The 12,579-nt window shown below is 40.7% G+C and overlaps 1 protein-coding gene across 1 annotated transcript in view; it reads right to left on the reverse strand.

Annotated features, from left to right (window-relative positions):
- Window positions 1-12,181, reverse strand: part of LOC108795843 (cytochrome P450 2G1-like) — a 24,589-nt gene extending 12,408 nt beyond the window's left edge. Inside the window, exons 1-5 of the mRNA XM_018567161.1 lie at window positions 11,982-12,181; window positions 8,077-8,239; window positions 4,575-4,727; window positions 3,115-3,275; window positions 1,286-1,456 (exon numbers count right to left, since the gene is read on the reverse strand). Coding sequence (XP_018422663.1) covers window positions 1,286-1,456; window positions 3,115-3,275; window positions 4,575-4,727; window positions 8,077-8,239; window positions 11,982-12,161 — 828 coding nt within the window. The 5' untranslated portion in view covers window positions 12,162-12,181. The remainder of the gene's footprint in view (window positions 1-1,285; window positions 1,457-3,114; window positions 3,276-4,574; window positions 4,728-8,076; window positions 8,240-11,981) is intronic.
- Between the last annotated feature and the right edge of the window lie 398 nt (window positions 12,182-12,579).

Below are 12,579 nucleotides of genomic sequence, written 5' to 3' on the forward strand. Positions count from 1 at the left end.
AGGCCAGCAACAATGCCCTGCAGACCACCTTAGGCCAGCAACAATGCCCTGCAGACCACCTTAGGCCAGCAACAATGCCCTGCAGACCACCTTAGGCCAGCAACAATGCCCAGAAGACCTCAGGCCAGCAACAATGTCCTGCAGGCCTCAGGCCAGCAACAATGCCCTGCAGACCACCTTAGGCCAGCAACAATGCCCTGCAGACCACCTTAGGCCAGCAACAAAGCCCTGCAGACAACCTTAGGCCAGCAACAATGCCCTGCAAACCACCTTAGGCCAGCAACAATGCCCTGCAGACCACCTTAGGCCAGCAACAATGCCCTGCAGACCACCTTAGGCCAGCAACAATGCCCTGCAGACCACCTTAGGCCAGCAACAATGCCCTGCAGACCTCAGGCCAGCAACAATGCCCTGCAGACCTCAGGCCAGCAACAATGCCCTGCAGACCTCAGGCCAGCACCGACACATGACAGGCCACAGACCAGCACCAACGCATGTTAGATCGCAGACCAGCAGCAAACACATGGCAGACCTCAGACCAGCAGTAAACACCATGACCATTTCACCACACTTTAGCCTGCATATCAGCCACAGAAACTGTATGACTGATAAGTTTTCAATTTCTCATGTTTGAATTTTTTTTATTTTAGAAGCAGCCTTCCTTACCTACATGGACCAAAGCATATTAGGCACACACGCAGACCCATACAAGTGCACACAGTAATATTAGCCACAAAAAGCACTGATTTTATTCCTGTTCTACATGTAAGGGCAGGAATAAAATCAAAGCTATTTGTGGATCAATATACTGCTGTGCATTTGTGAGGGCATGCATGTGTGCTGGAACGAGGGTTAATGTTTATGAATGTGAGCAGTATACATGTGGTACCTGCTGTATATTCCAGATGATCGTCTGGCTCCTTTTTCTGTGCTGGGGCAGGGTGTGCAGTAGGTTCCTCCTGTCGGGCAGGGTACAGTAATCCCGTCCCATCACATCAGGCGTGGGTGAGCCCGCTCCTGTCTGGCGGGCTGGCACAAGAGGGATCCTTCAGGCAGGAGCATGCCCGAACGAGCTGAGGGCCTCGTCAGCGCGTCTCTGCGTTCCTATGCCGCTCAGCCACGTCACTGAGGTGGGTGGGCCAGTACATGTAATTGACAGCCGGCTCGAGGGAGCTGTCAACTACAAGCAAAAAGGTCGACTCGCGTGCCAACTGTCAAGGTCTCACGTGCCAGGCTGGGCACGCGTGCCGGGGGTTGCCGACCCCTGGTGTAGTGGTTAAAGCACAGGATTGCCATTGAAAGTGTCTACATAATCTCTAGGATTATCTGTGTCCAGAGTCTTTTGGCTCATCTCCACTCTTGTCTTCACATAGTGCAGGAGCTTCTCCATGTTTGAAAAAATCTTTTGGTGCTTTCCGGGGATCAGGCACATGATTCTTGGAAACATTTCAAACACCTGTAAGAAATGTTTTAGTTAATAATGATGTAATTTCTTAAAGCAGACCGTTCTCCCCGCAAACATAAACAACTGGAAGGAGCCAGCTGTGATGTCACGGCTGGCTCCATCCAGTTGTTGTCATTCAATGACAGCCCAACGTCCTCAGGTCAGTTGAGGACACTGGGCTGTCATTAAATGATAACAACTGGGTGGAGCCACCGGTGACGTCACGGCTGGTTCTGCCCAGTTGTTTTGATTTGGCCGACCTTAGTTTCGTTTTGTTTTTCCATCAAAGGATTTTTTCAAAAGTGTGTTTTTGTTTAATTTTTATTTAACCCTTTAGTGAATGCACCCCTTACTCACTCACAAGGGGGGGCAGCATCTGGGTGCCCCCATTATCAGAGGGGTTACCCTGATGCAAATAAGCCTCCCTGCCCGCAGACAGCCACAACCAAGGCCCCAGGGCTTGTGGAGAAGAGGCCCTTGTCCCCATCGGCACGGGGTCAAGGTGCATTCTGTGTCCTGCAATAAATACTGATAAGGAATATTGGTGTTTTGGAAACCATGCAAACTGGCAAAGCCATAAACGCCATATAAGATATTTTATTTAACTAGATATGTTTATGCAGATTTGTCCAATCTGCAAATTATTATACAGTTTGTAAAGCACAATTGCTTTGATTCCTAAACTGTACAACTCAGACCAGATCTACATACAGATATTTAACAAATCGAAAATTGTTGAATCGGTGATTAGCTTGATTCAGTCATCCCTAGCCAGGAAGTTACAATGTCAGTCTGAATGACAGGTTATGCTCCATTCTGCCTGCAGCATAGAGGCGACATCATTTTCCAAACTTGCTATTCTGAGGCAGAATTTGGAAAATTCCCACATTTTTTCTGCACTGATGGGACCTCTCACATTTGGTGCTTTAATAGAGAACAGACTGAGGGAACTACATTGTTGGGGGGGGTGGGATTTCTTTTTTGAGCGATACTTTCTATTACAAAAAAGATTGACTGTATCTGTGATCTGTGCCTTTATAATATATTTATAATGAGAAATCCACAGCACCCAGCCTTCCTCAACAAAAATTTGTCCTTCCTGAAATCTCAGAGCTGCTATGTGCAATATAGACTTTTTCTATTCAGGTTAATGGGGAGGCGTCCTCATCTCCCCTGGCAGATAATCCAGTATAAGTGATAGGCTTTATAAAAAAGACCCATGGGCAGATAATCTAGTATACGTGATAGACTTTATGTAGTAGACCCATGTACAGATAATCAACTATACGTGATAGGCTTTATGTAGAAGACCCATGTACAGATAATCTAGTATACATGATGGGCTTTATTAAGAAGACTCATGGACAGATAATCTAGTATATGTGATAGGCTGTATGAAGAAGACCCATGTATGGATAATCTAGTATACATGATAGGCTTTATAAAGAAGACACATGGCCATATAATCTCAAATATGTGATAGGCTTTATGAAGAAGACTCATGCACAGTTATTCTAATATAGTTAGATTGAGTTAAGAACCTAAACTTTGTCTGCAGCTTCAGCAAAAAAATTATATTTAGGGTTTGTTTTTATCTACATCTTTATAGCTCCATGGATAAATATCAACTTGTATGAATGGAATTTAATGTAGTGTCCTTTGTTTCTTACCTGCCCCCAGCCTGAGCTGGCAATAAAGAAGGTTTCATTCATAGTATTTAAAATGCTAAGAAGCTTTACATCATCATAATCATGGCGGTTCCCAAACATGATGGAGAAAATCACATTGCCCGACACTTTGTTGAGGAATTGTCGAGGATCAAAAAATGATTCTAGAATATGTAAATAGGGCGAGAAAGATACAAGTCACACATGAGGGATAAGACTATGTAAAAATATTTACCTTTAATTTACAGCTTTGTCTGTTACTCAGCAACCTTTGGCTGGCTATGCACTGGTAAATTTTCATACAAAGCCTAAATATGAAAAATGTAGTCGGAACATTCTATAATGTCAACAAAAACTTATAGAATTCCATTCAAAATTTCATTTGGTTTTAAGATTTCATTTGGAATACTATACTATAGGATTTATAAAGCGCCAACAGTTTGTGTAGCGCTTTACAAAATGGGGGAGATGGGACAGTTACAATACAATTTAGAATACAATAACATTTCGGTACAATAAGGTTAGGCGGGCCCTGCTCGTGAGAGCTTACAATCTAGTAGAATGTCGGAATGAATGGTGTTTCCTGAATGAAAACCATATTCACTGTTAGAAATGTTTTTATTCGAGAAAAATTTTCCATCCTACTCCTTTTGTTCTCTTGAATGCTACAGTTGAAAATTAAGACTATTAATTGGAACCCAATGATTAGAAAATTGAAAGAAAAATCCGAAAAAAATAATAATTTTAGAATGAAATTCTACTGGTGTATGACCATCTTTAGGTCACCCTGCTCCCTCTCCCAAAAGTGACTTGAGTGGCTTTGAGCCTGGGAATATGCTGTGTATGTTCAATGCACAGTAGAATGATTTTTTGGGTGCATCAGTAGTCATTGTACATTAAATGTCACAATAATCCCTTCATATATACAATCTTTGATGTGTATGGAAATCCAAAACATTGTGTTAGATAGAATAAGGAACTAGAACCCCTATCAAGTTTTTATTGCTGTCCGTATCCTAACTGGAGATAATTGTCCTCTCTGTTTGTCCTGGGCACCATTGTCTCTGGTACAAGAAGGGATGGAGAATCCAACATATTGTCAGAGCAAAAAAGGCGAGAGTAAATGTTCCTATGGAGACAACTGTTCTGCTGACAACTGTGTAAAAAGGGATTTCCCCTCACATTGGAGAGATCTCTTCTTACTTCCTGTGTCTCTGGCACAGGACGTGAAGGCAAATATCCATGATAGGACACAAATAGTGTAATAAAAAAAAAAAAAGGACAGAGCTATTATTCTCCTACTGTAACCAAAACAGAAAAAAAAAACAAAAGCCAGTTCTGTCTATACTTTAAGCCTTAAGTGGGGATAAATAGTGCTTGAAGGTGGCAAGACTACATTTTTCTTTCTTTACAGTCTAGTACAACGTAGCCCTAATTTGCCTATTGTTGTTTTCTGCACCAACCTTTTGTTTTTTTCAGTTCAGCCACTAGGTAGCAAGCATCCTCTTGAATGTGTTCTTCTATTTTCTTCTTTCCCATGCCTAAACTCCGCATGGCCGACAGGGAAAACTGACGAAGCTCCTTCCACCTGTTCATATCACTAGTGAAGGCTAATCCTGATGTGTGACACATAAACAAACAAAAACAAAAAGTTTTACCGCTATAGCATCAGTGTACATTAACCTTAACAATTAAATCCTCTTATTTGTTCCCTTTTGGTCTGTTAAGTATACCATTAAAAGTGTTTTGTTATATTTGTTTGATCATTTACAACAAAAAAAAAATACCTGTTGATTTTGCCGGAAATCTTTTGAGTGGAAAACTTCCCATGCTCTCTGCCTGTGTTGAGTATTATCAGTTAGATTGTTCTTAGCTATCTTTGTGTACAGACCCACATAGGATACAGTAGGGAGAGCGAGTGTTGGAAAGCTAATGCACCACATCTAAGGACCAGTAAGCTGCACTGTATTACATTTTTGTTTTAGGGTTTAGATACGCTTTAATGTTAGACAAATTGTGAAACCATTCATATTATTAATTGTGGTTAGAGGTTTAAAGTGGAACTATAGTTCAGTGGCATCACAAGAAGGGTGTGGCCCGCAGCCAGGTGACACCATTGGAGGGGTGACACCAAAATGACTGTCATTTTGGTGTCACCCCCTCTAAAAAGTCGGGCACTCGGTCATGGACCTAGAGCCTGACAGTGTCAGGAGAGAGGAGCGGACCCGGCGGCATACCTCATCCCGCCGGGAACGTCCCTTCCTCTCTCTGCCGACGTCCATCACCAAGATGGCAGGCGTCAATAAGATAACAGCGCATGTGCGATTACGTCACGGCGGGGTGTCACACGGTCTCCACTTTGGGTTATAACCGGCTTCGGGACGCCCCTGCTTTAGTTTAAAAAAAGGCTAGGGATACAGTTTTTTGGTAGAAGAGGCTTTGTAAGTCCTATCTACTAAAATATTAATTTCCCTATTTTCTAGTAAGTTTTTGTGTGTACAGTGACTGCAGAGCATACACAAATACTAATTGTATGACTTTATTATGGCAATGCCATTAGAAGTGCCTGTTCTTATTTAAAACAGTGCTACCATCCTATGTAATTCATATACTAATAAATACATCTTGATGATTTGCTTTATATCTTAGCTTTCAATAGAGATTTTTAAATTCGGTCCTTGGGCGAGTGACCCAAGATGCACTACAAATTTCACGGAAAAGCTGCCTCCTTAGGGGCAGATGCTACAATGTAGAGCCTCTTGGAGTTGTCAGATCTTCCCCACATGGCCTGCTTAACACCAGGGATGTATCTATGGTAAATAGCGCATATAGCAGTTTTGGCAAATCTAGGCACACACACAGAAGAGTTGCTAGCTAGCCCACTCAGACACACACACACGCATACACACTAGAGCCGCTGGATCTGTATGGTTGGTGCAGAATAAGGAAAGTACAGTACAGTGCACAGAATGAGGCAGTGTGAAATAAAACATGCACAACAAGGTGTATAAAATGAGGTGGTGTGGATTAGAATAGAGAATATATAGTATGACATATGGAATTAGGAATTCTTCTTACAAACAAGCCGCACTTCCATGGATCTGCATAAGTTAAACCAATTTTATTATTAATATACCAAATACATACTGTGAAACAAAACTCCCATGTGTATAACACGTTTCAACGATCTAAGCCAGATTGGTGAAACGCGTGAGACATGTTACAAACATGGGAGTGTTCGTCATATTAATAAAAAGTTGCTCTAACTTGTGAAGATCTGTGGAATGCGTCTTGTTTGTAGAAGAATTCATACGTTGGAGGTGCAGGTGTGCCTGGTTTCCCAGCACCCATGGTATGATTATTGCTTAAAGTGGCCTGGGAATTGGAGCACTGGACTGTTTGCACATATGGAATGAGGAGGTATAGCATAAGGTGCATACAGCATGGCTTTTGAAATGAGCCGGAATGGAAGAAGGAACATACAGCATGACATATGGAGTGTACTAGCAGATATATTTTTGTACCTTATTAGAATAATCTTGGCCCAATTCAGACCTCCATCATCACAATCCATGATTGACAGCTTAGCCGATCAGTTTCCTGATCAGGGGCCCCAAGGATGAAGAGAGGTGTGTACCTTTTTAGTTATATTGTTCCTCATGCAGACCCCCATTAGCATTGATTGCAGTGACCCCAACGCTGATTGGCCCTCAATCCCATGAATGAGGAGATGAGGTGTGGTGTTTAACTTTTTAGTTAAAGCAGAACAAAAGCTGTATTAAAAAATTAGCCCACTGGAGCTTTTAGCCATAATGTGCTGGTATTCCAGTGTACATTTTTTTTAATGTATGGTGCACATTCTCGGCTTAGCGTACATAGAAAAAGATGGCCTAATGGTAGAAAGAAACTTTTATTACAGAAGAGACTTCTTCTATGGCAGAGAGACTCTTCTGCCAAAGAAAGCCTGCTGGTCGCCAGTTTTTTTTTATATTTTCCACTGCGGGGTCCAAGCTGATGGGAAGTCTGAATGGGGCACAGCTTTGCTAAATGGGCCAAACAACTTCCCCTGAGTGAGTCCCTCTCCCAAGCTGCATCCAGGGCACGTGATCTGCTTGCCATAACCTATATACACCCCTGTGCTTACCTGCCTTCCCCTGAGTGTCTTTCAACATTGCACTGGTTTGACAATTACCTTCTGCCACTGTTCCTTTGCTTTATATTTACGTCTTTTGATGTTTTCTGTTTTGTTTTTTTAATCCCTTTCTTTTGAGTTTTTATGTTTTTCGTTTTTCTCATTCTGTTGCATACTCAATTTTTTCCTTTTAGTCTTCTATCACGGTTTTACCTCATTGTAGAATATAAAGTTTGGATAGTAGGTATCTATCATACTCTAGGCATCTCTTTTCTTTGTCTATGGGGTCTATTTATAAGCAACCTGCAGAGCCATTTGCCCTGCAGATTTTCGTGAATGTTTGTTTCATGTAAATGGATGCACAAAACAAACATTCTTAGTTTTCTTTATATGTCCAATGTAATTTTGAATGTCGTCATGTAATACTGCAATATGACTACTAGATAGAGTTGAAGAGCATACAAAATAAATACTGTCCTTTGCACCATTTCGTGGCCCTAATGTGGTATTTTACATGCAGTACATTTGAATTGTATAGAAAATGTTTGTTTTTGACTCCATTTGCATGGAACAAACATTCGTGTTTCATCTCATCAGTTGATATAGTCTTTATATGTAAATAATATATAATAATAATATTGTAATAAAGATTTGTAATATTTGGACACCTAGTTGTAAGATACAATTGTATAGAATTGAAGGACAGCTTCAGCTGGTCTTTTTGTCTCCTAATGGACCTTTGTATACCATAACTGTAGCATGATTAAAACATCAGTTCATTTATGCTGTCCCCATGAGTGAACCTTTGTCTTTCTCTCTTGCAGATCACTCACCATAGTTCTTGAAGTTGGTGTCAAACACCGCGATATCTCCTCTGGCTAAGAAATCATCAGCTCTGTCCACATAGACTTCTTTGACTGCTTTGTATCTATTTACCACCACAACTGGCCGAGACCCCAGATAGACGGTAAACACATCCCCATATTTTTTCCGCAGCTGGATTAAAACGGAATACATTAGAATAGAGGCCAATGCGTTGTTAGCATTTCACACTAAACAGAATGTAATATGTTTTTAATTAATGCCTATTAAAACATAATTTACAAAGCTTTTAGACAAGGATAATGATAATTACAAATATATTTTTTGTGTGAAAGATTACAATTTTATTAAAGCAATAGAAAAGGACAAGAGAATATGTTACGCAATGCATGTTAGGTACAAAGATGACACATTTCTAGTTTGCAAACATTCAAATAAAAGGAAAGATCAACATTAAAGATCAACTGAACTCCAAATTAAAATGTTCTAAATGTATTCCAGGTAGCATAAGAAAAGTACATGCAAAAAAAAGAAAACAAGAACAGCGCCCTCTCTTCATGTAAAACCACTTTTGGTGGTGCCGTCGGGAACCCCACTGTAGTGCTCTCTGATCTCCTGAACGTGTGCCGGCATCTCCGATCTGCACAAGTGCAGAAATAGTCGGGGACTTTAGATTAGGTATCCTGTTGTCAAGGAGATGTATGACTCTCCACATGAATGCGGTGGTGGGCGATTGTTTGGGACTACAAGCCGTGCGTCCTGTCACCTTGGAGATGTGTAATTCTCCATGCACGGGACCGGGCTAACCGGCAGGGGCGCAAGTGGATACAGATCAGAATCCAAGGGATCTGGAGCAACATAACATACACACAAATACATATGTGTATATGTATACACATTAGGGATGCACCGACGCTGTTTTTTTCGGTATCGAGTACCGATATTTTTTTTCGGTACTCACTGATACCGAAAGTCCCATTAAGGAAGCCAGGCGGCATGTAATGCAAAATGTAACTCACCACCGGCTTCCTGATTAGCCGGGAAGCCAGGCGGCGTGTAAAGACTTGCTTCCCAATCAGCAGGGAAGTCATCTCCATGCTTCTTGTCACTAGGTGACGATAAAGCATGGAGCCGGCTTTCTGGCCAATCAGGAAGGCAGGCGCCGTGTAATGACTCGACGCCCAGCTTCCTGATTGGCCAGGAATCCGGCTCAATGCTCTCTCGCCAGCTTCTCGACCAATCACAAGTGACGAGTGAGAATGGAGTCGGCTTCCCGGCCAATCAGGAAGTTGGGCAGCGTGTAATGACTCGCTGCCCGGCTTCCTAATACCGGAAGCTCAGGTATCGGCTAGGCATTAGAGCATTTGGTCGAATACGAGTACTTGCCCAAATACTCGGCATCGGCACCGATACCTATACTAGTAGTTTCAGTGCATCCTAGTAGTACCTATACTAGTAGGGTTTCAGTGCATCCCTAATACACATACATATACACATACATATATGAATATAAATACATGCATATACACACACATGTACACACATACAGTAAACTCAATGGATCCCTTTGGTTCAAAAGTTTTATATCTTATTAAATAATATATAAAAAATGTTATATAAAAAAACCTTCTATATAACCAGATGGCTGTAATTACTTTTGCTGAAGGAGTTATGGATATAGCAATGTCAGCCAATAATAAATGGAATCCTTAAAGGGGCAGGTTTTTTAAATTAAACTTCAGATATTGATTGAAAACATCACAGTACGTGTTGGACAATATATATATACGTTTAAGATTATTCATGTACAATAGTTAATAAATGATTAAAAAATGATTAAAACATTATAAGAAATATATTTGTAAGAACATAATGTCATGCTATATGAGGAAAACCTATATCAAAATCTACTGTGACATACCTGACTTTAAACTAATGCTCGGTGAGACCTTAAAGAGAATTGAGATCTTATCCATGAGCGGGGCAACTATATTACATGCTAAAAAGAAGGAGAGGATATGCAATTGCTTGTTGTTATTTCCCAATATAATTAAGTTACTTGTGGTTTCTCATTATAAGGGAATTGTTGTGTGTTATAATTTGAAATAAAAAGGAATTCATGACCGGTCATGCTCTACCTGCCCTGCTCAGAAGACCTGCTGTACCCGGTGATTCAAAACATTCCAGATGGCCAATTCTGTAGATTGGGAAGGACGTGCACCAAAAATGCAGATTGTCAGACACAAAGGTCAATTCTTGCTAAACAATTTCTAGAAAAATATATATACAGTATAGTCAGGTGACCATACAAGATGCATTCAATAAACATGCAAATCTCATACACATTAAGAATAGGACGAAAGAAACACCAGCCCAATAAGCATATTTGTGTACGCAATATAATAGCAGTGCTTTTCACATTACAAACACCCTCAAAAAACACTGGAGAGTACTTAAAGAAGACCCAATACTTAAATTCCCTTTCAGTACAGCCAAAGACTGTATTTCGAAAACCTCGGGATACTAAAAGTATACTGGTAAACTAAGGACCACGAAATATAGAGACAGCTCTATAGGGCTTTTCGGCTAAATTGGCAATTATAGATGCCCAAACTGTGGTGCATGCATTTACATGTTACATAGAAAAAAGGAATTCATAGGCCCTGAGGGAAGATAATTCTTAATACAGCAATTCATAAACTGCAGTTCCAAATATGCAGTATATGGATTAATCTGCCCTTGGAGAAAATTTGGTGTGGGTAGGACAATAAGGACCCTAAGAACCAGATTCAGGGAGCTTTAAAAAAATCCTAAATAAAGTTGAAATTTTTTGGAACAACATGATGCCAAACCCCATGGTCTTAGAGTTTTCAGAATAGAGATGGTATCACCAGATCTGGAAGAAGGGGCTAGATACAAGAAATTATGCCTTCATATTTATCTGCATTACCAACCTTATTATCATTAAAATGAAGCAAAGTTTATTTAATCACACTCATTTTTAATAAGCCACGCAAAAAAAAAATCTAGGGAGTAGAAGAAAGGGGTGGGGTGCTGGATCTCTTAAAGCCAGTCAGGTCTTACACAAAGTAGAGAACAGTTACCCTTAGGAAGCACTCCCAGGAATGGGAGCCGCCCAAGGTTCATTGTTTAAATAAGGACTGGATTAACCAGTAGGGCTTAAGCAAAGTAGAGAGAATGGTTACCCTTAAGCAGCTCTCCCAGGAATGGGAGCCCAAGGTTTTTTGTTTGAGTATGGACTAGTTTAATCCGGCCCCCCTGCAAATAATAAATACCTGGCATTCTAACCTTTTCCTGCTTTATCCAAACTAGCATTTTGTGTGGAGTTTAAATTTAAAGAATATGTATAACCATTTTTTTAAGTTTGAGTAAAGTGGGAATGGTTTAACTCTGCATTTTTCCTGTGTCCTGCTAGAGACATTTCACTTCACTTCTTGTCTTGTGGGTGCAACCAAAAATGAAAGGAAATCTCCGGAAAGTTAGGGGTTTTCCCCTCTCATAAAGTCATCACCAAAACATTTGTACATTTGTCCCCATTGGAAGATTTCCCCTCACCTCTTGCTCTCGTTACAGCTTTCAAATGTAGGATTTCCCCCAATTTCTGTCTTGATGACAATGGTAATGGAGGTGGGGGGGAGGGTGAATCTACCCAGCTGGAGCACAGATCACAACAAAAACTTGGCATGGGGTTCTAACCATTCTCCATAATACAGTGTTTTCCTAATAACATAAAAAATATACTAAAAACCTTTTTTTCCCTCCATTTGCACAGAACGAGCATTCACAGCATGAATGGCTCAGCAAATTGTCTATAAATACTCCCCTAAGGCTCCTGGCTTTATAATGTTATTCTCAACAACTGTACCAATGGGGTGAAATACAAATATTCACTTACCTTGAACAGTGAAGTCACTATATTTCCTCTGCTTAACTGCATAACGTTCCCAAACACTGGCAGAGGGATAGGACCTGGTGGAAGCTTTCCTCTTTTCCAGAACAGTTTTAGGCTGATTAAACAAAGGAGTCCAGAGAAAATAAGTGACAGAGGGACGGTGCAATCATCTGAGAAATGCATCTTAGTCTGCTTATCTTTTTGATTTCTCTAGATCTTCTGCAATTGTGTTAAAATAGTGAACAGGTAGTAGGGAGGGGAACCTCCCTTGGGGAGGGAATAAGACTACCGTACAGCTATTTGCAAGTATAAAATGTTTAGGCCGTGTTCTGCTTCTCTAAGCATTGAAAATGTGATCTCTAACAACTTATGCAGTTGTAATGAGTTGGCAATAACTCACAACCTCAGTAATGTTGGCAGACAGTTGAGGATTTCAGAACTACACCCTGGAGATCGTTAAGAAGCTTATTTTGAACTGTAAAGATCTTGACAGTGAGGAATTAAATGGGTAAAAGATCATCATATGATCCACAGCAATACACATGTAGATGGAATAGAGTCTAGAAGCATTCTGTTGGAAGGGTATAGCTAACACCACAGA

The sequence above is a fragment of the Nanorana parkeri genome, unplaced genomic scaffold, assembly GCF_000935625.1.
Source record: "Nanorana parkeri isolate BGI_ZX_2015 unplaced genomic scaffold, ASM93562v1 scaffold1015, whole genome shotgun sequence".
Lineage (NCBI taxonomy): Eukaryota > Metazoa > Chordata > Amphibia > Anura > Dicroglossidae > Nanorana > Nanorana parkeri.